This window comes from Penicillium griseofulvum, assembly GCF_001561935.1.
Source record: "Penicillium griseofulvum strain PG3 chromosome Unknown contig_11, whole genome shotgun sequence".
Classification (NCBI taxonomy): domain Eukaryota; kingdom Fungi; phylum Ascomycota; class Eurotiomycetes; order Eurotiales; family Aspergillaceae; genus Penicillium; species Penicillium griseofulvum.
In genome coordinates, this window is record NW_024467432.1 from 814,681 (window position 1) to 841,048 (window position 26,368).

The 26,368-nt window shown below is 49.8% G+C and overlaps 11 protein-coding genes across 11 annotated transcripts; 5 read left to right on the top strand and 6 right to left on the bottom strand.

Annotated features, from left to right (window-relative positions):
• Window positions 1–234: 234 nt before the first annotated feature.
• Window positions 235–591, bottom strand: PGRI_088250 (cytochrome c oxidase VIIc family protein; the record flags this gene model as incomplete). The annotated part of the gene is made up of 3 exons (XM_040796539.1): window positions 235–260; window positions 326–358; window positions 417–591. 3 exons carry the CDS (start codon window positions 589–591, stop codon window positions 235–237), a joined length of 234 nt encoding a protein of 77 aa, XP_040651077.1.
• A 215-nt stretch (window positions 592–806) lies between these two features.
• On the top strand, window positions 807–4,256 carry PGRI_088260 (ATP-dependent RNA helicase MTR4; the record flags this gene model as incomplete). Its single annotated transcript, XM_040796540.1, has 3 exons — window positions 807–3,407; window positions 3,460–4,025; window positions 4,076–4,256. 3 exons carry the CDS (start codon window positions 807–809, stop codon window positions 4,254–4,256), a joined length of 3,348 nt encoding a protein of 1,115 aa, XP_040651078.1.
• A 481-nt stretch (window positions 4,257–4,737) lies between these two features.
• Window positions 4,738–5,754, top strand: PGRI_088270 (cut8/STS1 family protein; the record flags this gene model as incomplete). The annotated part of the gene is made up of 2 exons (XM_040796541.1): window positions 4,738–4,813; window positions 4,895–5,754. 2 exons carry the CDS (start codon window positions 4,738–4,740, stop codon window positions 5,752–5,754), a joined length of 936 nt encoding a protein of 311 aa, XP_040651079.1.
• A 1,141-nt stretch (window positions 5,755–6,895) lies between these two features.
• PGRI_088280 (Monooxygenase, FAD-binding) lies at window positions 6,896–10,106 on the bottom strand (the record flags this gene model as incomplete). The annotated part of the gene is made up of 3 exons (XM_040796542.1): window positions 6,896–8,163; window positions 8,800–9,072; window positions 9,134–10,106. The coding sequence occupies 3 exons, from the start codon at window positions 10,104–10,106 to the stop codon at window positions 6,896–6,898; spliced, it is 2,514 nt and encodes an 837-aa protein (XP_040651080.1).
• Window positions 10,107–10,897: 791 nt separating this feature from the next.
• argB (ornithine carbamoyltransferase) lies at window positions 10,898–12,040 on the bottom strand (the record flags this gene model as incomplete). The annotated part of the gene is made up of 1 exon (XM_040796543.1): window positions 10,898–12,040. The coding sequence occupies one exon, from the start codon at window positions 12,038–12,040 to the stop codon at window positions 10,898–10,900; it is 1,143 nt and encodes a 380-aa protein (XP_040651081.1).
• A 344-nt stretch (window positions 12,041–12,384) lies between these two features.
• Window positions 12,385–15,429, top strand: PGRI_088300 (uncharacterized protein; the record flags this gene model as incomplete). The annotated part of the gene is made up of 5 exons (XM_040796544.1): window positions 12,385–13,381; window positions 13,437–14,381; window positions 14,450–14,767; window positions 14,828–15,003; window positions 15,088–15,429. The coding sequence occupies 5 exons, from the start codon at window positions 12,385–12,387 to the stop codon at window positions 15,427–15,429; spliced, it is 2,778 nt and encodes a 925-aa protein (XP_040651082.1).
• A 938-nt stretch (window positions 15,430–16,367) lies between these two features.
• PGRI_088310 (acetolactate synthase regulatory subunit) lies at window positions 16,368–17,591 on the bottom strand (the record flags this gene model as incomplete). The annotated part of the gene is made up of 3 exons (XM_040796545.1): window positions 16,368–16,545; window positions 16,611–17,492; window positions 17,563–17,591. 3 exons carry the CDS (start codon window positions 17,589–17,591, stop codon window positions 16,368–16,370), a joined length of 1,089 nt encoding a protein of 362 aa, XP_040651083.1.
• Window positions 17,592–17,842: 251 nt separating this feature from the next.
• PGRI_088320 (KH domain-containing protein) lies at window positions 17,843–19,959 on the top strand (the record flags this gene model as incomplete). Its single annotated transcript, XM_040796546.1, has 9 exons — window positions 17,843–18,056; window positions 18,126–18,205; window positions 18,261–18,419; window positions 18,607–18,628; window positions 18,697–18,749; window positions 18,806–18,973; window positions 19,036–19,244; window positions 19,348–19,879; window positions 19,936–19,959. 9 exons carry the CDS (start codon window positions 17,843–17,845, stop codon window positions 19,957–19,959), a joined length of 1,461 nt encoding a protein of 486 aa, XP_040651084.1.
• Window positions 19,960–20,468: 509 nt separating this feature from the next.
• On the bottom strand, window positions 20,469–21,813 carry PGRI_088330 (putative RecQ family helicase RecQ; the record flags this gene model as incomplete). The annotated part of the gene is made up of 2 exons (XM_040796547.1): window positions 20,469–21,761; window positions 21,811–21,813. 2 exons carry the CDS (start codon window positions 21,811–21,813, stop codon window positions 20,469–20,471), a joined length of 1,296 nt encoding a protein of 431 aa, XP_040651085.1.
• A 691-nt stretch (window positions 21,814–22,504) lies between these two features.
• On the bottom strand, window positions 22,505–24,895 carry PGRI_088340 (pentatricopeptide repeat protein; the record flags this gene model as incomplete). The annotated part of the gene is made up of 1 exon (XM_040796548.1): window positions 22,505–24,895. The coding sequence occupies one exon, from the start codon at window positions 24,893–24,895 to the stop codon at window positions 22,505–22,507; it is 2,391 nt and encodes a 796-aa protein (XP_040651086.1).
• A 454-nt stretch (window positions 24,896–25,349) lies between these two features.
• On the top strand, window positions 25,350–26,218 carry rsm25 (mitochondrial 37S ribosomal protein mS23; the record flags this gene model as incomplete). Its single annotated transcript, XM_040796549.1, has 2 exons — window positions 25,350–25,780; window positions 25,870–26,218. 2 exons carry the CDS (start codon window positions 25,350–25,352, stop codon window positions 26,216–26,218), a joined length of 780 nt encoding a protein of 259 aa, XP_040651087.1.
• Between the last annotated feature and the right edge of the window lie 150 nt (window positions 26,219–26,368).

Consider the following 26,368-nt stretch of genomic DNA (forward strand, 5'->3'; position numbering starts at 1 on the left):
AGTTTTCCACAGCGGCTCAGCCAATGACTTCATCCATATTTCAACGTCCTTTTCAAGCTACACATTTCAACATCTACGCAATTACAATTGAGTCTGTAATAGATGGAACCAATTTTCAATAATAATCTCTAGCTTTGTACATGCTATCCGCCTCTGTTTCAAACCCGATCCAAGTTTTCGACCACCTAGTCGCCCAGACTGCTATCGCAACAAAAATACAGTATAAAGGGCAATTTATTTGGTCTTGTAGGTTTGCCAGACTAGTAGAAAGAAATGTTAGAGTATGTTTAAGGTGTGCAACCATAAAGAGGGGGGTATAACTCACCGGCAATGGCGAAGGGAGCACCGAATCCGGTAACTAGGTGATACCTAGGTTAGTAATGACACCGCGCATATGTCCATTGGGGATCACTAACTCATGAAAGCCCAGTAGCGCCAGAAGAAGTGCTTGGTGAGAGGGTTGAAAGGAATGTTGGTGCGAGGACCCTCGGCGTAGTGGTAGGGGCTGCCAAGCTGGGTGCGAGTGGTGGAGAAGCCACGACGAGCAGCGAAGGAGGTGGCCATTCTAGCCCGGATAGCGGAGGAGTACATCTGAGATAAATATATTAGCGACAACAATTGCCGCAGTTCCAGTGGGAGGTACTAACCTTGAGTAACAGAGTGGACAGAGTGGACGATCGGGAACGGACGGACGAAGCCGAAGTGAACGTCGCGAGGTGCGGAATGGGATGATCATAAATCACGTGACTGGTTCTCTCCAAATAAGGCTTAGCGTCATTTTATCGGGATCCCCGACCGCTTGCCCCATGTGGATAGAACTTTTAAATTTCTCAACCAAGAAAAGTCCAGACCGGTTACCAACGCCGCTCATTCTTCTTCTGTGGTTGATTCACCAATTCCAACCGCTGGAGATGGATGAGCTCTTTGATGTCTTTGAGGACCAGCCTCAGGCGGTGAAACCGTCAGAGGGTGCCACCAAGCGCTTGAAGAAGGATAAGAATAAAAAACGACAGGTGAATGGAGATGTGAAGAAAGCTGTGGATATCCATACTGAACAGAAGGAGGATGTCGCAATGACTGATGCATCTGCCACGGGTGCCGACTCAGCAGATGCCGAAGCCCCCGCGACTGCGTCCGAACCAGATCAACCTGAGACGAAGCGACCTCGATTGGATCAGGAACCCGAGCCAGTAGTCGCCGATTCTTTCGAAACCGAGCAAGAGCGTGAAATCGCTGCCTCTGGAGGACTCGGGGGTGCCACAGACACTTCTGCTGTTGTGGTGTCTCATCAAGTCCGCCATCAAGTCGCAATCCCGCCTAACTACCCTTATGTGCCCATCTCCCAGCACAAACCTCCGGCGGATCCAGCAAAGACATGGCCCTTCACACTTGATCCTTTCCAGCAGGTCGCAGTGTCTTCAATTCAACGCGAGGAAAGTGTACTGGTTTCAGCCCATACGAGTGCTGGAAAAACCGTCGTGGCAGAATATGCGATTGCGCAAAGCTTGAAACAAAACCAGCGAGTGATCTACACCAGTCCTATCAAGGCGCTCAGTAATCAGAAGTACCGTGAATTTGCTGCTGAGTTCGGTGATGTCGGTCTAATGACTGGTGATGTGACCATCAATCCTACTGCCACATGTCTTGTTATGACCACAGAGATTCTTCGCTCCATGTTGTACCGTGGCTCTGAGATCATGCGTGAAGTTCAGTGGGTCGTCTTCGATGAAATCCACTATATGCGAGACATCAATCGTGGTGTTGTTTGGGAAGAGACTATCATTCTGTTGCCCGATAAGGTCCGCTATGTTTTCCTCTCTGCCACTATCCCGAACGCTATGCAATTCGCCGAATGGATCGTGAAGATGCATAATCAGCCCTGCCACGTTGTTTACACCAATTATCGTCCGACCCCGCTCCAGAATTACTTCTTCCCCGCTGGTGGAGAGGGTATCCATCTCGTGGTGGATGAAAAGGGTGTTTTCCGCGAGGAGAACTTCCAGAAAGCAATGAGCGCAATTGCTGACAAGAAAGGCGACGACCCGGCTGACGCTTTGGCCAAACGCAAAGGCAAAGGCAAGGATAAGAAGATCAACAAGGGTGGAAACCAGGGCCCATCAGATATCTTCAAGATTGTTAGGATGATCATGCTTAAGAACTACAACCCCGTCATTGTCTTCAGTTTCAGCAAGCGCGAGTGTGAAGCAGGTGCTTTACAGATGAGCAAACTGACCTTCAACGATGATTCTGAGAAGAATATGGTGTCAAAGGTTTTCGAAAGCGCCATCGAGATGCTATCTCCAGAGGATCGTCAATTGCCACAGATCCAAAATATCCTTCCGCTTTTGCAACAAGGTATTGGTGTCCATCACTCGGGATTACTGCCAATTCTCAAGGAAACTATTGAGATTCTGTTCCAGGAGGGTCTCATCAAAGTCCTGTTTGCAACTGAGACTTTCTCCATTGGTCTCAATATGCCTGCGAAGACTGTAGTTTTCACCAGTGTCCGCAAGTTCGATGGAACTAGCCAGCGCTGGGTTACTCCATCTGAATTCATCCAGATGTCTGGCCGTGCCGGTCGTCGAGGTCTCGATGACCGGGGTATCGTGATTATGATGGTCGGAGAGGCGATGGACCCAGCCGTCGCGAAGGAGATCGTGCGGGGTGAACAAGATCGACTTAATTCAGCATTCCATCTTGGCTACAACATGATCCTCAATCTGATGCGTGTGGAGGGCATCTCACCCGAATACATGCTCGAGCGATGCTTCAAGCAGTTCCAGAACACTGGAAGCGTTTCAGGCCTAGAGAAAGAACTCGAGAATCTCGAGGAGAAGCGCGTCAATATGGCCATCTCAGATGAGGGGACCATCCGTGAATACTACGACCTACGGAAGCAACTGGATGCATTTGCCGACGATGTTCAGCATGTTATTACTCACCCAAATTACTCTTTAGCTTATATTCACCCTGGACGATTGATCCACGTCAAGTACAGCGGTGCTGATTTCGGTTGGGGCGTGGTGATCAACCACAAGAAGCGCAAAGCGAATAACGACACCGAGAAAATAAGTCCTCACCAATCTTACATTGTTGATGTTTTGTTGAAGATATCGGAAGGGTCATCCATTGGCACCAAGTCTTTCCAAGATCTTCCTCCGGGTGTTCACCCCGCAAAGGAAGGGGAACCGACTCGCTGTGAGGTTGTTCCCATTGTGTTGAGCTGCATCACAGCAATCTCTCACATTCGCATCATGCTTCCAAAGGACATCACGTCTCCTGGCTCTCGGAACGATGTCATGAAGTCTGTTAATGAAGTTAAGAGGCGCTTCCCAGACGGTATTCCGTTACTTGATCCGATTGAGAACATGCAAATCAAGGATGATAGCTTCAAGAAGCTGCTACGGGTAACAAGAGATTTGCTCCAAGACATGATTCACGCTGCTAACCATAAAATAGAAAATCGAGGTTCTTGAGTCTCGCCTCCTGAGTAATCCTTTGCACAATTCGCCCCGGCTGACTGAATTGTACGAGCAATATGCTGAGAAGGTTGAGTTGACTGCAAAGATGAAGGCCATAAAGAAACAGATCACTGAAGCCATGTCGGTCTTGCAGCTCGATGAGCTGAAGTGTCGCAAGCGTGTGCTTCGTCGTTTCGGATTTATCAACGATGCTGAAGTTGTTCAGTTGAAGGCCCGTGTCGCTTGTGAGATTAGTACAGGTGACGAGCTGATGCTGAGTGAGTTGCTGTTTAATGGTTTCTTCAACAACCTGACTGCTGAGCAAATCGCTTCTGTCATGAGTTGTTTCGTGTTTGAAGAAAAGGTCAAGGAGGCCCCTGCTTTGACTAAGGATGAGTTGGCGAAGCCACTGAAGGAGATCCAATCACAAGCCCGCATCATTGCCAAGGTGTCCCAGGAGTCTAAGATGGCCATCAATGAGGATGAGTACGTTACGAGCTTCCACTGGGAGTTGATGGAGGTGATCTACGAGTGGACTCAGGGCAAGTCTTTTGCAGATATCTGGTACATATTCCCTCCCCCTGATTATTCTAGCAGTTTACTAACTATCCTAGCAAAATGACCGATGTCTATGAAGGTAGCTTGATCCGTGTCTTCCGCCGGTTGGAAGAGTGTTTGCGACAGATGGCGCAAGCTGCCAAGGTGATGGGCAGCGAAGACTTGGAGAGCAAGTTCGAGGAGGCCCTGGGCAAGGTCCGCCGTGATATTGTTGCTGCCCAGTCCCTGTACTTGTAGATATGACATCCATTTTATGATCGCTGGAGTCCAAATATGATTACCCACAATTTTCTTTTTTTTTTCCCCTTCCTTTAGAATATCACGTAGTACTCCGTACTCCCGGAGTAGATGATGCGGGTATTCGTATAGCCCCGAAAACAGTAGTTTAATCTGACACATTTGACTGTTTTAAGATGTGGATAAAACCAAAAAGAAAGACATCTCACTTTTTTCTCTTTTTATAAAGATCATATTTTATTTCTAGTAATTCATGTTAAAATCCCCTTTAAAGGGCACAGATCCCCTCAAAGCTGCGTAAAGGGAGTGCGTTGCCACCTGCAACGCCTACTTTTTCTCCACCGCTACCTTTCTCTACCTTTCTCTCCCCACTTCAAACCCTTCAACTTCTTTCTTGCTTTATTGCTGTTCTTTTTCACTCTTTTGGATATCCGAGTCCTTTAGACTTATCACATTTCTTCTTCGCCATCTGGCTGTCATCATGAACAGCTTGGTGGCTACACCTCCTGTTCCGCCTCACTTCTACGAGAACCCCCGATTCTCTCCTTCCCGTATGAGTAAGATCCCTTGAAAGATTTTGTCTATGTCATGATTGAGATACTCTCTTTGATGCATTCATATACTGACAACATGGCCAGTGTCTACACCCTCATCGTCGTATGCCAGCCGTAAACGGAAAGCCGACGAAGACAACGACCATGATGGACGCATGTCTGCTTCTCCCACAAACTCTCCCGCCTTCACTCCTCGACAACTCCCTCACAATTACCGCAACATCAAACGTTCCCGACCGAACGTTTCAGGTCGACCTCTACCTCTGCCCCGTCTGCTAGAGACCCTCGATACAGATGCCTTGCGGACTGTTGTACGGACCATGTGCGAGCGACACCCTCAACTCGTCGAAGAGGTTGTGCATACATCCCCACGTCCGAATGTCTCCTCGACCCTTCAGGTCCTTCGAAACTATCAGGCCACCCTCCAGTCGTCATTCCCATTGGGTGGCAACACCGAATCAGACTATGCCTACAACCGAGTCCGACAGCCGCTCACCAACCTTCTTGACGCCTTGAGTGACTTCACCCCCAACTTTCTTCCTCCAAACGAATCCCAAGCATCCACATCCTTGAGCTATCTAGATGGGGCAACCGATATCATTCACGCTTTGCCTCGGTGGAGCACGCCACAGAACAACATCGAACGAGACTCAGCTTATGACGAGATGTGTAAGGCATGGGTTCTGGTCATCCGGGAAGCGGCAAAACGAGGCGGCGGCATCCAGCTGCAGTACGGAGGTTGGGATCAAAAGCTGGCTAAGCACAACCAAACCTCTGGAGGGAAGCTACAGGGAGCTGTCAACGAACTCGGCCTCAGCCTGGGATGGATGAATGGACCTGATACACCATCCCATGGAGCCAACGGCGACATGGGCTCCATCCGAGATCAACTCTTTGCCGGGACTTACGGACTGGGAACACCAGTCAAGGTCGGGCCTTGGTGATAAATAACGCCACTCCGATTTTCTTACGAAAGACCATTACATTTAAACCGCTCTTGCGTGTCGGCCTCACGTTCCCCCCATTCATGCCGGCTCTCATTTGAGCTTGACCGACGGTCCATACCCCTTTGACCGCGCAATTTTTTTTTGACGTATGTCACGATCACGATACCTTGCTGCACGACCCTAGAACATGGTCAGATGGCGTTATAGTACTCAATACTCAAGGCGGATAACCTAACAGCTTGTTTTTTTCTCTGTCTTCTTTTTTTCGGCTGGAATTTTGAAAGACGAATGCTATTATAGCTTGTTTGTTCTCAAATCTTTCAATGAACTCAAACTCAGGGCCTTTCAAGGGGTTTCTTCCAATCTTCCTTTGCTCATTGGTCGTATTCGGATTGATTCGCATGACCTTCCTTTCCCTCTTTCCTTTCTGTCAAATCCTTTCATCTGTGTACTTCATTCCAACTCTGATACTCTCTCTTTCTTATCTACTGGCGCCCTGGTGTCGCATACAATCTCTTTCATGTCAAATTGTCTTTTTTCTACTTTGCTGTTTTGGGTTGTCTTTGCCTGTTTCTCTTTGGGACGCGGCATCAATCTTTATTGTTGCCATTCTATTTCTCTGATATTTCAATCATGCGTGTCAGAGCGACAACTTCTGTCTTGGGAAATCAAGCCCAATTCTTGTGCTTTTTGGCTTTGGAGAAGTTGGTGAAGATTTGAACCTCTATTAGAAGGGGAAGACTCGCCATCCAATTTGGTCTACAACATACGTTCCGATCTTGTCATATCGCGCAACACATCCTAGATACGTTGTCCGTTGGTAGGGCCTTTTATTCACGCTAGCTTGTTTCATTGGAATCCTATCAATTTTCTCGGAGCTTTTGGTCATGTAGAAAGATGTAGAACCCAGTCTGTTTCCCTGAATGCATAAAATCCACAGGCGGCTTTTTTTGTGGAGTCTAATAGCATATGTTCACTGTACCCTATTTATTATCTTAGGACTTCTGTTTAGCCATAGATAGCGAGCTTCATAGCTATTCTGGACAAAACTAATAAATAACTACCGAGAAAAAATATAAAAAAAGATATCTACAGACAACCATCCCAATCAAGAACATCGCTCAATACAATTCATAATTCATACCAACGCCCGCTTCATCAAACGGAACAACCACTCAGCATCCTCCCACCCACCCTGATTCCCAGGCTTCTCAATAGGAGCAGCGCTGCCAGTAGCACTATCCCCATCACGAGAAGAATCCCCATCAGACAAATCCCCATCTCCAACCGAACCAAGCGAAAGCATATCGTCATCCCGCCCAGCCACCAAACCAGGCTCCTCAAATGTAACAGTAGTAGTAGTATCCGTCTCACCAATACGCGAAGCAGCCGCAGCAGGCGCCACAGGCCACTCCTCAACCCCGAAAAGCGTCCACTCCACCAACCGATCAATCCAAGAGCCGAGCCCGAACCCACGCTCACGCGTCAGCTGCTGCAGATCCGCCTCATCGAAATCATCCGGCATCTCGTCAGAGCTATACGAGTATTCAGACGAAGTCTCATCTTCGTCCGAGCCAGCCCCATCCCAATACAAAGAGTCCTCATCTAATCCCCGCTCGTGATGCTCTAGCGACGCCATCTCTGCGCGGAGGTGCGCGTCCACGAAGTCAGGCACTAGCGGACTACGGCCGCGTGCTTCGGGACTCGCCGTGCGTGTCACGGTCCCTGTATTCGTCCCGGAGCCGGTGGATACATTCTCTCCTGTCGTTGAGGTACTTGATACCGCCGGGAGGGCGGTCATGGTTAGATCGACTCTACTACCGCGTCTACTGCCGACACGGGAGCCGGCGCGAGAGCGGGACGCGCGACGGGAGAGAGCACCAGCTCCGCCTGGGGTTGATGCGCCGCTGCGAGAGTGACGCCATGAGGCACCTGATTTGGTGCGGCGGTGGTGGCGGTTAGTGGAAGTCTCATCGAAGGGCGTGAGGTTTGTTGAGCTCTCGCGCTTAGAGAGCCAGCTTTGGCCCTTTTCCTCGCGGGTTGAGGAAGCTAGGGCAATGCCTGCACGGAGCATCCATTCTGCGTCGGATTTAGATTTAGGCGTGTTGTCCGGCAGGGGGCGTCGTCCTTGCGATTGAGAGATGCTGGGATGTTTCTTGTGCGTGTCTTGCACGTGGTGGAGGGCATGGCTTAGCTCCCGCTTGTGCAGGTTCATGTCGCTTAAGGGCCCTGCCCATGTAGAGGTTTTGCTACGCGTGTGGTGGCGGCTTCGCGAGTTGCTCCGCGAGTGGGAGAGGATCGGTGGCGTGCTTGGGACTGAGACGCTGGATAGATAGGATGATGCTGGTGGTGTGCGGGTACCGGCTGGGGTCTCATGGTCGCGGTGATTAAAGTAATCTGTTGGACCTGTGTCGTCGTCAATGGGAAATCGTGGGTTTAAGGGTGTTAGAGAGATGTGTTGAAGGGATGGATATGAGCGACGGGAGTGGATGCCTCCCGAGGTGGTGAACTATATATATATGCCACGTTAAATCTCCATTTAATGTTCCTTCAAGGTCGGAATCTGATATTTACCTCCATGATGGGATTTCTAGCTGAAGCCTCCAGCTGAATCAGAGAAGAGATGGAGATGGTGGAAATGCGGAGTTGCTGCACGTGCGGTTGGCATGTGAAAGTGGCCGAGCCCCGGCAATTGTATTGAAGTTATTTAGGTAGGCCCGAGGATAGAAATATAATAGACAGAGATAATTAGAGATGGGTTTGGAATATTGTTAAATATAAGTACTCCGTAGGGTGAGATGAAATGACCTACAGATGACGGATCTATATAATTGTCCAATATTGCGCGGAAGTCCATTACAATCAAATCATACGACGACGTGATTGTGGCATGATGAGCATTCTTTGCAATTGAATTGGATATTTTAAAAAAAAAATCAGTTCATTCCGCTATGGAAGATTACTATCAAATATCTCTACGAGTATAGTAATATATCATAGCCGCTTAGAGGCGTGAACCTTGAAAGTCCAAATATCTCTGACCCTTGACCTTCAAGTCTTCTAGAACGTTGTACTCCATAATCCATTTCATGCGCTCCGTCAATGCATCCGGGTTAAAGTTGTCAGACATCTGGTCGGGAGAGTCTGAGCTAGCCAGCTTCCCAGCTTCGTAGCTGGTCTTTGTGACCTGGTCTGTGCGGGGCTTGCGTAAGTCCTGGTAGAACTTGAATGCAGCCTCTAGGTCGTCTGTGTTCCAGTGTCTAAGCACCGTTGCAAGGGCAATTCCGGATTCAATTGCCATGCATGTTCCTTGACCTGTGGTACTCTCTTAATACACATCCCGCAATAGGACTGGACCGGATCGGATGCAACATACCTTGATGGGGAAGAGTCGAGTGCGCCGAGTCACCAAGCAGAATGATACCAGCATCCTTCTGCCCACTCTTCATCTCATACCACTTTTCGATCGGGTCACGCACGTAGAGTGCCTGTTTAAGCATCTTGCCGTCCTCTGAGCTCTTGCGAAGCCCAGCAATGATATGCTGCACCTCCGGACACCAGTCACGGACATGTTCCTGGAGACTATCAATATCCGAGCGGGACATCCAGCTCTCAGAGTCCCATGCCTCAAGCGGCTCAGACATAAAACCGATCACGGCAGCACGGTCGGTCCCCGTCTCCTGGTTACCGATAGGCAAAATTAGGACATGGCGCCTAGGTCCACGAAAGTTAACAGTCTTCCGCAGTAGCTGCGCCGTCTCGGTGGGTAAGTCCTTATAGTCGACGAATCCACGGTAAACCACCTGGCCAGAGTAGTTGGGGTCATCTCCCAGCCCCATATCCCGGCGCACATTAGACTTGATACCATCACAGCCGATCACAATGTCTGCCTCGGCGGTGCTGCCATCCTGGAAATGAAGGGTGTACGGTGCAGAACAAGAGGCAGCATTGCGGTCAACGGATAGCAGGTGCTTGCCTAAGTTCAGGCTTGACTCGGGCACACGCTCCTTCAGTGAGTCTAGTAGGTGCGCACGGTGCAGAAGGCGCGCGTGGGGCTGCGAGAATTCATCAATGTGACCTATGTAGGCTCCAGTCTTATAGTTGTGATATTCCATGTAACTGGGGAGCTTGCGTGAGGACTTGCGCATCATGCTCTCTTGAAGACCAAAGGCATCCAAGATGCGGTTTGCGTTCGAGGTGATGTTTATGCCGGCGCCGACTTCACCAAACTGCGCTGCTTGCTCGTATAGTTGCACGTTCTTTAGGCCGGCATACAGTGCGGCATTGAGAAAGGACATGCCTCCTAGGCCGCCGCCAACGATGGCAACTCGCTTGTCTTCGAAGCCCATCGTGAGCGTGGGGTATATTGATAATGGAATGCAGAAGAATTGAGGCACTAAAAACAGGAATATTATTGAGAGAACGTTGATCAATACTCGGACTTCAAGAAAGAAAACTTTATATATATTCGCTCGGGCTCCCCCCCCAGGGCTGATGGATTACCCGACCACCGTCTTGGATATGCCTTTCGGAGTGCGGAGTAAGTGTGGGGTGAGCAATGATTCCGATGTTCTACCTCGGATTCCCCGAGTGCCAACAGACATTGATATGGAATACATCTCATATCTTCCAAATCTCCAGAATCCACTTTGGAATATGCAGCTTTGGGGATTTTTGACAGTGTTTTATATCATCTGAAGCGATGCCGGATTCGGTAATGTGAAGCGATCCCAAGGTCGAATGTGCATAAGGTACCTAGTATGTTTATACTTCTTGATATGGTCGAAGACTTCAAATAGTTCGGATGATCTACACAAGGACAGAATAAAGTCACCTAGACATGTCCCGGAATCGGAAGGCCCCGTCATTTTGGAGGAGCCACATCCGGCCCCGGGGGCACCCAGCTAGCTTACGTAAAGATGATCGGGCCCACTTTGGCAGGTGGAACACGCCACATCCGAAAGCCCAGGACTGTCGGAACATCTTTTGATTGGCTTGCCGGCAATTGAAAACCCTAAGTGTGGCTGACTCCGCTATATCAAATCATCGTCCATGTCATTGGCCGGGTAAAGTCAAGAAAAAAGTACAATGGGGGTTTCGGGATATGTTATATTAAAAAGACTCCGTAATTAACCGGTTTTTACTCCACAATTTTTCCCTTGTTCACAACGAAGCCCTCCAATGCGGAAATAGCCGCCCACAAACGATTTTCGGCTTCCGGGAAGACGAGAGAGCGAGGGCTGTAGAAGACCTCGTCATCCACTTCCTCCGGGTGGCGGGGCAGGCAGTGCATGAACTTCCAGCCCTCCTTAGCGCCACCACGCTTAGCCAAATCAGCAGTAATCTGGAAGCCCTCAAAGGCCTTCATGCGCTTCTTGGCCTCCTCCTCCTGGCCCATGGAGACCCAGGTATCCGTAACCAGGATGTCGGCGTCCTTGACGGCTTCCTCCGGAACGTTGGTCTGGGTGAGCTTACCGGCCTTGGGGACACCTTCACCGGCGCGCTTGATGATGTCAATCATATCCGCAGGGATCTCGTAGCCCTTAGGAGTAGCAACAGCCACATCCACACCCATCTTAGCAGCGCCAATGGCCAAATCGAACAGAACATTATTCGCATCGCCAACCCAAGCGATCTTAAGACCCTCCAGACCCAGGCTGGAGAGCTTGTGCGCCTGAGACGGGAAAGTTTCGTAGATAGTCAAGAAGTCGGCGATGATCTGGAGCGGGTGGAAGGAGTCGCACAGCGCATTGATCACAGGCACGGTGGAGTGCTGTGCCAAACCTGCGACATCCTCGTGCTTTGCGACACGGGCAACAATGCATGAGACCATGGAGGAAATAACAACGGACGTATCGTATAGGGACTCGTTGACACCGAGCTGGATGTCATCCTTTCCGAGGAACATGGGGTGGCCGCCCATCTGGACGGTGGCGGCTTCCGTGGATACTCGGGTGCGAGTACTGCGCTTGTTGAACATCATGGCCACGGTCTTTCCGGAGAGGGATCCTAGAAGGCTTTCCGGAATGGCTCCGGACTTGATGGCACGCTTGTGCGACGCAGCATTGCGGACCAGGGTAGCGAATTCCGTAGGGGTTAAGTCGGCAATGGAGAGAAGGTGACGAGGAGCGAAAGGAGAGGTAGGAGGGAGAGTCGGTGTCTGGTGGGCAAATCGTCGGATTCCATTAGCCTGGAGTGTTCGACGCAAAGGTGAGGTGGAGCCGGCCAATAGGTTTACACTTTGGGCACCATAGCGGGCGGCAGCTGTGAGACCACTAGCCATGATGAGCTGGAGGGGGGGATTATTGTTGAGGAATTGGAGTGTTGTGGGAAAGAGAAAAAAAGGAATGGGGCCCTAAAAATCAAGAAGAGTGACTCAATAAATTAATCTGGTGGATATGAGAGGGTATTGGTGCCTTGCGGCCCAATAATTCAGGTGCCAGGGTGTCGATCTCTCCACAATTCCATGGGTCCGTTATCGTCGGCTTATCGTCATCGAGCGCCACTTCCAACCTTGGAAGGTTACATCTTGTCTCTCTCTCTCTCTCTCTAAGTGTGCTTTAAATTCATATTATTAGCTTCAGGGACTTTAATTCATTGTGATTTATCCGTACATCGAGGGCCACCATGGCTGACGAGGCAAACCAGCCTCTGCTGGCGGCGCAGTTTGGTTCCGAGAGAGCATCCAACGACAAGCCCAAGCCATCGCATCAATTATCAACAGAGTCATCAAATCTTTCACCCGATGAAGATGACCTGACAGTTTATAGCAGCGAGCAAAGATTATCACGATCTTCTTCGGGTGGAATTCAGGGTAATCATACAGCTGCTGAAGGCGCTAGCCGACCTCTGCTGGATGGGCACTCGAGCCCTCCCGAATGGTCCACCGCGAGAACATCTATCGACGAGCCTAGGCCATCATACGAATTGTCATCAGAATCAACACCTTTATTACACCGCCGCGAAGATGAACTGATCTACGGGACCGAGCAAGTATTGTCGCGATCCCCTTCACTCGCATCACGGAACCCGCCCGAGGATGGCACCATCAAGAAGCGCAGCCGTGTACCATGGCCAACGGTTATATCTCTCGCTATTTTAACGCTCAGTGTTTTAACGATACTGGTACTTGCTTTTGCTGCCCCGGCGGCAGTCAAAGAATATGCGCAGCAAGCCGCTGTCTTCAAACCGACGGCAGTATCAATCGACTCTACAACACCAGACGGCGTTCGAGCCCGGATTCAAGGCGACTTCGTGATGGATTCGGGTCGGGTAAAGAATAAACCGGTTCGGGGTATTGGTCGATTGGCAACATGGATTGCCAGGGAAGTTGAGACGGGCCCATCGAATGTCGAAGTCTATCTCCCAGAATATGGGAATGTGCTTGTCGGAAACGCAGCTTTGCCATCGATCAAAGTGAACACCCGTAATGGCCATCATACTCATGTCGACTTCCTCACTGATCTAGAGGCTGGTGACATTCGAGGAATCCACGCGATAGCTATTGATTGGATTGAGGGAAGATTGGGCCGCCTTAGTGTTAAGGGGAAAGTGACCATGCATCTCAAGTCAGGCTTGATCGCTTTGGGAACCCAAGTTCTGACAGATTATATTATCATTGAAGGTATATTGTATTTGATCGTTTTTGGCACTGGAACATCTAAGCTGACCCTTTGTAGAACATGATTTCCCTGCTCTGCCGAAAATCAATATCCTCAAGATAAATGTGCATGATGCAAACAGTGGTGCGATGGCAGTGGATGTTTTACTCTCGTCTCTGATTGATTCTCCCGTCGCTCTCACCGTCCCTGCCCTCGGCTTCGACATTCTAGTGCCCAACTGTTCACCCGGGGATCCTTATATCCTAGTTGCCAATGCGAAGTCAAGCGCAGTAGACGTTCACCCTGGCCAGGCAACTGCAGTTGGCGTTGATGGTCTCATCCAACAGCTGCCCGATGAATTGACCTCTACCTGCCCGGGACGGGAGGGGTCTCCTCTAGATCTTTTGGTTTCAAGCTTTATGCAAGGTCTCGAAACGACTATCTACGTGCGTGGATCCGATGCAGTGTCACCCAATACCCCAGCATGGATCGTCGATCTGCTGCGCAGCGTAACTGTGCCCCTTCCATTCACGGGACATGCGTTGGACAACCTCGTGAAGAACTTCACGATGTCCGATACACATTTCTCGCTTCCTAACCCTTTTGCGGAGCCAGATTCTCCAGATTCGCACCCCACAGTGTCTGCTCAAGTGAAGGTTCTCATTGCTTTGCCAGAGGAGATGAATTTCCAAGTAGAGGTCCCGCAAGTTCGTGCTCTTGCAGATGTCTACTACAAGGAAGAGAAGTTTGGGATGTTGAACATCAGCCACTGGCAAGACGCCAACTCCACAATGGTGGATGATGAAGATGGGTCTTCTGCACTCCTTGTTGAGTTTGAATTAAAGGATACACCATTACAGGTCACAGATGACGGTCTTTTGGCGGAGGTCGTCCAAGCAATGCTTTTCGGTAGCGAGCCAGTTGTACTGCGGGTTGCCGCCACTGTAGACACAAAGGTCTCAACTGGTTTGGGCCGCTTCGCCCTCCGAGGGATTCCTGCGGAAGGGAAGGTACCCGTGAAGAGTATGTTTTCATGAATTAGAAGATCTTAGTACAAATCAAGAATATTTTGGCCATTGACCATGTGATAGCTTCCATCGGCAACTCACTTGACCAAATCAAACCACGCATCGTCTCATTACAGATAGGAAACACGACTGAATCTTCGATGATGGTGTCTACGCTGGCAAACTTTACCAACCCGACGAATTACTCGGCCACAGTCCCCTTCGTTGACCTTCTCATCCTCTACAATGACACTGCTGTAGCCCACATCACCGCTCAGAATATCTCCGTGGAGCCTGGCAACAACAGTTTCATTCCCGTCGACTTCTTCTGGTGCCCATTGGATGCAGCTGGAGTAGATGGCGTTGAGGCAGGCCGGGCGTTGCTTTCATCCTATATCTCGGGTCAGTTCCTTCTAGATGGCATGAATTTAAATGGTAGGTTATACTGATGCTTTCACTTAGGCTCCAATACAACAATCACTATCAAAAGCCATCGAAACACAATTCCATCTCTACCACGCCTGGGCGAAGCTTTATCACTCCTCAACATCACTGTTCCTGTCCCTCGCATATCTATTCCGAGTTCCCCAGGCAGCGATGATGATGACCAAAAGCCTCGTTTTATCCAAGATGCAACGGTACATGCCCCTTTCAATTGCGCAATGTCCCCAAACAAATAGGGAAAAACATCTTTTTACTAACACTTACTCTCACAAATCTAGTTATACCTTTGGTCCTCCACAGCAGAATTCATTATTTCCTCACCCCTAACAGACAATAATATCCTAATCACCTCAATCGACGCAACAGCTTTCTATGAGAAAAATGAGCCAATTGGCCGAATCAATAACCACAATCCCTTTGAAGTGCCGCCTGGTATATCCAAGAGCCCACGCTTGCCAGTCAATCTCGACATGGGCGGGGTTGGGTACGACGCCCTGCGCAAGGCACTCGGTCAGTCGCTGGAAATGGATGCTATCGCTAAGGTTGGAGTGCTAATTGGGAACTACATGGATGTCATTCTCTACCATGGGAAGGGCATTGCGGCTAAAGTGAGGATCTAGAGTATTTCAAAGCTGCCACGGACCTGTATAATGGAGATCAAGGACTTAGGATTGGGTTGCGCTCATTACTGCTGGATCAGGAATGCCTAGGTGCCCACGATATTTGAATGGGGAAATTGCTCGTTACACCCAATAATGAAAAGAATTGAAACCGGATCTATTATGCATGTCCTTTCTTTTATAAGGATGATCTAGACTATTTCTCTAGGTTGTTCGCAGGGAGACCGTCCCTCTATTTATCTAGTGGACTTATGCTGAGTCTGTAGTCCCATCTATGCATGTATGTACTCTAAGAGAATAGTCCATATATATATATTATACACATGTGCACGATGGAGGTTTTCCTGGCAATTCTAAATATAATTGACTATGAAAAGTTATATAGAACCTTCTTCAGATGGACACATGCGTGTTTGCATTAATCTCTTGGCTTCCAAGGTTCCAAGGTTGCCTTGTCAGGTTGTCATCCTGGTAACACTATAGACTGCAGGTAGGTACTGGAATAGATATAGAAACTCTGATTTAACACAATAATGCCATGTTATGAATCTCCCCAAGGTTGCTTTTCCCGATGATTAACGCCTGGGGGGCTATTGGGGTCCTTGGAGCAAGGGGAGTGGTCCGGGGAGTTGTGTGCGATCTCCGGTTTCCGGTCAAGGCAGCGCTACGGCAGACGATATAGAACATAGTTATTGAATAACCGCACACCGCCACTTGAAGTATCATAGAATCTCATACAGTAATTTGTATTTGGAAAAGGAATCGTAAAAGCGAGGGAAACAATAGCTGGCATTTTACATACAATGGCTAAGCCATTTCATTTTCAAATTAGATCAACTCCACGGGAAAGTTCCAGGGCTAGAAGATATACAAAGCTAAGAGACCAAACCAATCCTATTCGGGTATGTAAGTTTTTGAGTTGGAAATCAATATATAGCTTAGCCAGGGGGCAGGGTGCTGGCATCGACAACGTCGGCAGCATCCTTCTCGATCTCCTCGTTGGGCTCACCCAGAGGAGAGCGAGGAAGGGCCATCAGACCAGTCCGGGTGGACTCGAGAATACCGAAGGGACCGATCAGCTTGAGGAAAGAGTCGATACGGGAAGGCTTGGCAGAGCTGTAAAAGGGCGAATGAGTCAATTATGATCAAAAAGTAGGAGTCAGGATAGAGAAAATACTTACACCTCGACAATGCAGTTGTTAGTGCTGATATCCAGGACCTTGCCGCCGAACTGGTGAGTCAGGCGGGTAATGGCATCCAAGTGCTCGTGCTTGTGACGCAAAGCCTGACTCTGGGGAAGGTGACGGGGGTGGTATTGCTGGGCGGTGTGGTCAAGGCTATGGTGCTTGTGGTCCGGGGAGTCGGGCGAGGTAGTGATCTCGCGGTGGTGCTGGAGAAGCTCCTCGAAGAACTCAGGACCAAGGATAGAGACCTTAGCCAGAAGAAGCTCACGCTGCACAAGAGCAGAGTCGGTGTAGTCCAACACAGCCCAGACGGGGACGAGATCGTCTAGCTGACGGCGAGCCTGCTCGACGACACCATCCTGGCCCTGCAGCACAATAGTCATGCGCGAGAGATCCTCAACCTCGGTGTTGCACACCACCAGACTGTCGATGTTGAAGCCACGGGCGGCCAGGATACCGGACACACGAGACAGCACACCGGGCTCGTTCTGCACGAGGCAGTTCAGGATGTGCCGCTTGGGGGGGTTGGTAGGGGCCACGGGGGTCTCATAGAGAATGGAGGAGACGGCGGTCGGAGCATCCCATTGAGGGGAAGCATCGGAGACCGGCAATGGCAGAGGAGACCGACGGTGCAATGCCTTGTAGGCAAGAGCTGAAGTTGAGCTCGATGATGCACGAATAGAGGTGAATCGGGGAAGCGTAGCAACACGAGAGCGAGCAGTAGCTGCAGCAGATGACAGCTGCGACGCTGACCCCAGGGACAGCGTCAATGGGCGCCTGAAAGCCATGAGGAGTTCAAGTAATGTGAATGGGTTGTGCGATGATTCACCAGATTCGCCCCGGGGATATTCTTTTTGGTCGGCCGACCTCGGCGACCGCCTGCTGACTCATAGCAAAGCTAGATCTAAAGCGGTGTAGCGTATCTGCGGGTGATAAAGACACGTGATACCTTACCACGTGACCTTCAATCTTCAACATGGCCAAAGGGATTTGCTAGAAAACTGGATCAGCTCTTGGAAATAAGAAATATTTAATATTCCTGGCTCTTCTTGTCACTTTGAGCTTTTCAATTACTCAAAATCCCCTCAATTTTCGCTTTGGTGGCTTTGTTTGTTGGCTGCGCTCCCCTCCGCCTTTGAAACTCCTTCCTTCCCGCGATTGATCTGGACCTTTTTGAGCTTCTTTTCCCCGACCTTTGCTTTTCTTCTTCACTCCACCCACCCTTCACCATGGCGGACGATGAACGCCGAGTGAAGCGATCTCGCTTTGACCAAACTGAACCTGAGCCCCGGCGATCCCGCTTTGACCGACGCTCTCGATCTCCCTCCAACCGCCAGTCGGAGTCGGCCCGCAGTCGTAGTCCGCTGAGTCGCCCACTGAGTCGCAGCCCTGCCCCAGACGCTCCAGCAAAGACATCGGCAGTGGATCCGGCCGCCGCCGCAGGTAAGTTACACTTGGGTTCATACAATATTATAAATTGAAATTTGTCGCTAATCATTGTGGTCTTTACAGCGGCAGCAGCAGCCAAGATTAACGCGCAGCTTCAGGCGAAAAAGGGTATTCAACATGTTGATGTCCCTCCAATCCGCTCTGTGAATATACAATCACTTCGATTATTCCTCCCCACCTTCTAACATTGTCGAAAAGGCCGACAACGCGACAGAGAACTCCCAGTCCCCATCTGCCGAGGGCGCAGCGAAGTTGAATGCCGAAATCTACGTCGCAGATGGAGACTACATCAAGGACATTGAGATTAACGATCTGCGCAATCGGTACACCTTGACCAAGGGATCTACTCAGAAGATGGTAATTATCCCCCTTGTCACTTGCTGGTATTCCAGCCATGTTTCTCCTAGAAGATTGGGGTTTTTTGAATCTTGCTTTCTCGTCCTTCTCTCTTCTTTCGGACTAGGATGAAGCTCACCCTTCACTAAAAAATAGCATCCAGCCCTCCCTCTTTTGCATCTGCTGACCTCCGCTGCCTGACTTATAGATTCAAGATGAAACCGGTGCCGGTACGATTTCCTTTTATATTTTCAACTTTAGGCAAAGAAGGTTTCACTCACTTTTTTTTTCCTTCAAGATGTGACCACCCGAGGAAACTATTACCCCGACAAGAACATGGCGACTGCTGCGGTAAGGAATGCCCCCTAAAGACTGAGGAGCTCAAAGTGCTGATTATTCTGATTCAGAACCCTCCCCTTTACCTACATGTGACCAGCACCAACAAGGAAGGCCTGGAGAAGGCAGTCGCCATGATTAATACCCTGATGCTAAAAGAACTTCCGAACCTGGTTGACGAGCGACGTTTCCGCCGTCGGGAACCCGAGCAACAGGTTGAGCGGGATGAGTATGGCCGTGTATGAGACAGTTCTTTTCCTTTATCGGTATACCATGTACGAAATTGGCTAATTACCTACAGCGCAAATGGCCGGATGAGCGCATCCCAATCAATCTTGAGCCAATCCCCGGTTTCAACTTGCGCGCTCAAGTCGTCGGACAGGGTGGTGCTTATGTGAAGCACATCCAACAGCAGACTCGTTGCCGTGTTCAGATAAAGGGCCGTGGCTCTGGATTTATCGAATCGAGCACTGGTCGTGAAAGTGACGAACCGATGTTCCTTCATGTGGCGTGAGTTATCATTTATTTTCTTACTGACTTCGTTTTCCACTCGCTTTTTTTCGCCTCGCTCATTTCTGTCACACCGATGAGCTTCTACTGACAGTCTTTCAAGTGGTCCTGACGCCAACGATGTCCAGCAAGCAAAGGAGCTTTGCGAGGACCTTCTAACCAATGTCAAGGAACAATACCAGCGTTTCAAGGAGAGCCCACCCCAGCACAACTATGGTGGATACGGTAACCGTGGTGGTGATCGTGGTGATCGTGGTGACCGCTACCAAGGAGGCGGTGGATACGGCGGCTACAACAATCGCCAGCAGTACAATCCTTCCTCTGCTAGCCCTGCCGGCCAGGCTTCTGCTGCTGCCGTTGCTTCCCCTGGTGCTGCAACCCCCACTACCGCTGACTACAGTGCCCAGTACGCCCAGTACTACGGTACTGCCGACCCATATGCTGCCTACGGCGGATATCAGAACTATGTCGCATACTACCAGTACTATCAGCAAATGGCCGCCGCCCAGCAGCAGGCAGATGGCACTGCTCCAGCTGCTCCAGCTGCTCCGGCTGGCGAGGCCCCTCCTCCACCCCCTGGCTCAGGATCCCCGCCGCCTCCACCTCCTGGTGCAGGTGGCGGTGGGTACGGCGCGGTACGTTGTTCGCATATAATCGATGCTACTTCTGATCACTGATATATCAATTGCAGGTCCCTCCACCCCCTGGCCTATAAGCCAGAGTTTGTTTTGGTGGGTTAATATTGTGCCTTCTACTGTCCAGTCGCAATCCATTTGATAACTACGGCAACAAAAGCATGTCCTGGTCGTTACAAAAACGAGGGCACAAAGCGATTTCTTTTCGATGATCTTTTTATGATCTCTTTGTCTTGCTAAGGAAATTCTAGCAGCTTGTTCTAACCTTTTCCATTTGCCTATTTCCATACCTGGTAAACTTGATAATTGTGTGAATAATAAAAGGCTTGATTATTGACAGTGAATTTCTCGCTGTGGCTAAACTCTTTAGAAGCGACCACTGATTCCTGAGCGGTTCGGATTTTGGATTCCATGTCTGTCTTTTTTGGTATATGTGAAGTATAAAAAGAATCCCTCCCCTTGCGCCGTGCATGCTGTCGTCGCCTCAGAAATGCAAGCAAAAAACATGGGGGAAGTAACAAAATGACAAGAAAAATAAAGAAAACACTAAAATGTACAGCATGATCAAACAGAAGATCCCTGGATTATATCAGTCGAAATCCGCGTATAGGAGAGCCATCTGTGTCTCAGAAGCCATCTTCTCCCGGCGCTTTGCCAACCCGACACGACCCTCTTTGCAAAAGTCGCAGGCGAAGTCGCAAGGGGATGAGGTCGTAACAGACACACCCTCCCTGGCTGGCAGCTGGGACCCCATTTCTTCCAGCTCGAAATCACCAAAGAACTCTTTGATCAATTCATGTCTACACCTCCTAATACTCTCACAGTACCGAATGACCTTGCCGAAGCTTTCAAGCTTGGCCTCTCGATTTTCAGGGCAGTGCGCACGGTGAGATTCTGTATCGCGATGGATCATAGTCTCTATGAAGTTTCTCTCTTGAATTCCATAGTAGACAAGTGAGGTAGCGGCGCGGCCGTCGCGACCTGCACGCCCCGACTCTTGAACGAAGCTCTCGAAACTTCGCGGTGGTGTCCAATGCACGACAAAGCGGACATCTGGATTGTCGATTCCCATACCGAAGGCATTCGTTGCCACAATAATGGAGAAAGCAGGTGTCTTTCCCCCATCGGCTGACTGGATTGGCTGAAATGACTTCCACGTTGATTGAATATGTGCGCGCTTGCTGGCTTCCACGCCGGCGTGGTATGCCACGGCTGTGACCATCTCGTCCGAGGATTGGGTTAACCGGCTGGCAAGATGCTCAGCCATAGCTCGGGTCCCGACATATACGATTCCTGACATTGGAGGGAGCAGCGCTACTCTACTGCCAAGTCGGGCCTCCCGTCGCGTTTGGATACCCTGAAGCCACCTCAGCAGGTTTTGCAGCTGGCTCTTTTCTGCGCCATCGTTGTCACCAGCGAAGTCTGCAAGATATCGTACCTCGTAGTGAATATTTGGTCGGTCCGACGGAGTGTTGAATAGCCGGAGATTCTCAAGATCCAGCCCCAAGATATCGATCATGTCCGAGCGGACCCGGGGCGTCGCTGTCGCTGTCAACGCAGTGATTGGAACAGTGGGATTGACAAGGTTCCTTCTGAACCAACCAAGCTCTTTGTAAGCTGGGCGGAAGTCATGGCCCCATTCACTTATGCAATGCGCCTCATCAATGGCCACCCGAATGAGCTGACCTTGCTTGTGAACTATCAGCAGGCGGCGGCGGAAGTTGTCTGTCTGGCACAGCTCCGGTGTGACATAAAGAAGCCGTGTACTTGGGTGGCCGCAAAGCATATCCTCGAAAACCCGCTGCCTCTCCTCACGGGTAGTGTTAGAATTGATCGTAGCGACTGGTATACCAAGAGCTTTCAATGCATTAACTTGATCTGTCTGCCAGGGATTAGCTGCTTGATTGCAAACTGTCTAGAACCATACTTACCATCAACGAGAGAAGTGGACAAACGACGACGGTCACTGGATATATTGAAATCAGACTAGTCCATTATTGAGAATAAGAGATGTTAAACACTCACGTCCCCAATCTTTGAGAACTGCAGGCAGCTGATAACACAAGCTCTTTCCAAACGAAGTGCATGCTTGGAGGAAGACGTCGTGCCCTTCTATGACGGAGGAGATTACTTCTCGTTGAAGTGGACTACGTGGTGGAGTAAGCAAACTGACTCTCCAGGGCTCCTCTCTAGTTCGTCCACTCACCGAAAATTATTCTTTTTGAAGCTATGTTTCAAGACCCATTGCATATTAGCTATTTGGCGCGTCACCGCCGGATTATGATCCATTGTAACTCATAGCAGAAATAGATAAGTTGAAAGTGGTAGGTGAAAGTGTAGTAGAAGAAGAAGATTCAGTCTTCAACCGCGTCGCAGAACGCGATGTCACGTGGAGACCTGTTCCTTCCTTTTTAGGATTGATTGGACTTCAATTTGATTCACTTTTGCGCAACCTTGGAAAGACTAGGTGTAGGAAACTAGAGTCTACAAAGCTTGATATGGATTTTCATGTGAAATAATACATTTGCGCCAAAGACACGCTAGAAAGAGTCGGTATATGGCAAATCTATATGGAAAATAATGTACAAATGCTGAATCCAACTTTCAGCTGCTCTTCTTTCTTGTTCAGCGGTTCCGATGCGGATCCCTAGACATCTGTTTATCAAGCTCTTCTTTGATGGCAAAAACATCAACCGCTTTGCGCTGCTGCGGATGCCAAAGCCGCTCAAGTTGCAACCACACCTCGAGGACTTCTTTGGGGCCACAGCATGTTCCAAATGCTTGCAGGATAACCGTGATCATCCGACGTCCAACAAAAAGGCCATTTTCGAGACGTTGCTCGGGGTCCCAGTGTTCTTCTTGCTCTGCTTCGCCGGGGAACTGCAAGCGAGGGTTGAAGACCTCATCTACATCAAGTTCCTCTATTTCCGTGGATTCATCTTCTTTCTCATCCAGTTTAGGCCTTGCGTCTTGTTCATTGTCTTGACAATCACCCATTGCAGAACCCTCAGCAGTTTGCTCCGGTCCCTGTGGATTCCCAGCCGAATCCACTGTTGGGAGAGCCATGTACAGCCCGTTGGGAGAATCGGTCACTGGTGGCTCTTCGACATCGATTGTCACGCTCTTAGCCAGTGGGTTCTCCCACTTCATCTTTCGGTTGTTCAAGTTTAATCCACGAAGTCTTGTATTCGAGTCGCGCAGAGCCCGGATATATGCATGCCATGTCAACCGAAGGTTTTCCGCACTCCACTGCTTTTTCCTCCGACCATGAAGAGCGAACCCTTCAAAGAGGAAGAGATAGATTATAGCACGTGGTGGGACGGCAAAAGTCTTCTCCATGTCACGAATGACAGCCATGAAGCTATCGAGCTGGCCAGTGTTGTAGGCGTAGTGTCGTAGGAAGATATAGAAAGTTCGCGTGTCAGGTGCAATGGAAAGAGAATCCTGGAGAGCACGGTGGTATTCCGGAAATTTGTCCTTGAGTGCTGACGACTTCTTCAATACGCGGCCCAACTTTCGAGCTCTTTCCCGATATTGGGGCATGTCATAACTCAGATTTGAACCCCCAATGTGACGGTTAGATCCATCGTCCGAATGCGAAAGGGATTTCGTATTGCTTGATTGTTTCGCCAACATGCGTGCATAGAGCTGCTCTGCAGTTTGGATGTCGCCTGCCCGAAGGAAAGAGGCAATGAGGCAGTTCATGACAACTGTGTCTACGATCTCTCCAGATTTCACAAACTCGTCAAAAGTCTCTCGAATACCTTCAACATCCCGAATCATTCCAAAATAATAGATTTTGGATGTCTTTCCACACCGTGAAAAGCTCAGACCGCGCTCAGTCATTTCCTCCTCCAGGCGATCAGCAACTTTGAATGCACCAGCTTTGATTGCGATATCGAACAGGATGTTGAAGACTACCTCGTCAGCCTTCACTCCAGCGACATGCTCCATCTTCTGCCACATGCCCACGGCTCGGATCAAATCTCGTTTCAAAACTTTGCCATTGGCACGGCCAGAAAGATGTATCGCGGAAGACCAGAGTGAGCGGGATAGAGGAAGTCGAGCAGCTACCATATCGTCTACCAATGCCAAGTAGCGACGAGCATCTACCCATCGTCGATCTCGAGGATGAGCGAACAGACGCAAAAGAGCACCGCGGGTGCGTTTCGAAAGTAAAGCTACCCCTGGGGCAGGAAGGTCTCTGTATAATCGGAACAGATATTGAGTGGATGGGTATGGCTCTTCCCACAGCGTTCTGACAAGCTTCTCAACCGAGTGGATTTCCATTTGATCGTGCGACTCTTCTTTTTGTGGTTTTGGTTTTGTATAACGTGAATATGGCGCTACGGCATTCACTGCTTCCTCCCAATCATAACCTGCCAGGGACTTTTCGTATAGCTTTGAGGTAGAGAGATGTTTCTCCTTTTCGGGATGCAACCATGATGGGAAGGATTGGCGGGGATGTTTGTCCGGCAATTTGGGGTCGATGTTGACGTCGATATCGGATTTGGTGTGTTCTGTTATCTCTATTTTGCGGTCGAAATCATATGTAAAATCAAATCTTTCAGAACGGACTCGCGATTCCACGTCCGCATTCTTTGCGGGCCACAATGGTATATAGTCGTTGTCTTCTGTTTCCCTCTCCTCCCGTGACTCGGTCTCAATATTATACTCCTCTGTATTATCGTCATTCGTACGTGCCAATCCGTTGCTGATCAATCTTTTCGGTTGCGACAGATGAAACCTTGAGCTTGAATACTCTGGCTGTCGTCGGGGTGGTAGCTGTCTGCGAGCAGTGGCGCCTTTGCTCTGAATTTTTTGGAAATTATGATCCGAGGCACCCCAGGCTACTGTCGACAACCCCCGACGACTCGGCGAGTGTTCGTGGCAGAAGCTTGCCAGAACCAGCGAGCCGACAAAAATATCTGCTATTGACGCGACGGACGGGCGAGGACGACGCGGATAGAGTCTTCGGACCGAGGAATTGTGAGAAGGGGGTTTCGAGAGAGGCATTGAGGTTTGTCGAAAGAGAGGAAGCTCATCCAAGGCCTGCTTGGGGTGAATTCGCAGGCTTGGCGAGCTGGGGGACCTATTTGGATGAGGCATGAGATAACAGACATCGTGGCATTAGGTAGGCCGCATCCAAGAGAAAGCCCTTTGCCACTCGCACAAGAGAGAGCCGTCTACTTTCTGGGCGTAAAAAGCAGACAAAAGGGGCGGGGGATAGGATTGGGAAGACGTAGGTGTGTTTTTCTGAAGATGAACGGCCTGCACTTTCTGGCTGGCGGAGTCCACTCCTCGACCAATCGGAGCCGCGCTTTGCCAATCCCATCTTTTTTGCTGCCGCATCAACCACCTCGTCCCCTGTAGCGCATATATTGTCTCTTGATTTGCGGTCTCCAGTCGCATCTCAATTCTTTTTTTATTTATTTCAAGTTATTTCAGCTACCGGCTGTATCCGACTGTCATGGGCAAAATCAACCTCACAGCCCTCCGGGTGCGACAGACAGCACTCAACCAATTCGCCAGTGGAAAGACCAAGAAACTGCCCCAATGGGTTAATGTGGTCGGCGAGATCCCTCCTGCTGAAACCCTCATCCGTACCCGCCCTCCCCAGCATGAGCTTGTCCAGCAGCGGATGAAGACCGTCGATGGGTCATCGAAGCCGCAGGTCGTCTTCCAAGTTCAAGAGAAGCGCAGGAAGCCCAAGAAGCCCAGCCGACTTTTCCAACCTGTCGAGCTCAAATATGAGGAAGATCAATTGAGAACTCAATTCTTCCGCGATCACCCATGGGAACTTGCCCGGCCCCGTGTGCTTCTTGAGAGCACTGGCAAGGACTTTGAACACTATGATTGGAGCCGCATTCAGCAACCAGGGAAGCGGTTAGATGGTGAAAGGTGTGTTTTCCAATGTTTCGTCTCTAATGCTTCTGCTGTTCTTAAGTGAAGATTCTTTCAATGTTAATCTGTTTCTTTTCCGGTACTAGTGTTGTCCAGCGACAGTTGTGGCTTTTGAATAACGTCCCGGATATGAACAAGAGTACCGCCTACGATATTGCTCGACGAGAATTCTACCGACTTCGGTTGCAGGAGGACATTCAACGTCGGGTGGCTGCGGAAGAAGCCGCGGCATATGGCGCAGAGTTTGGACCATCATACATGGACATTGGTATGAAGATGGAGAGCGAGCAGTACGACAAATGGGTTGCCTGGGCCCGGGAAACGTCTCTTGTCCAGGATCAGCGGAAATCAGCTCTTAGCGGTGCACCGGATCTAGGAGAGACTACTGAGTCAAGTGAGATTGGAGCCGAAGAAACAGAGGCAGTCACTCAGTAAGAGTCTGAGATGTTGGAATGGACTCGAACGCCATTATGCTACGCCTCCTTTTCCAGGAGTTTTTTCGTCCCCTAGTCTTTCATATTGATGGTCTATGTATATTATCTGATCTGTTCTGCTGGATGTACTTCCCTAGCTCTATTTCCGCGA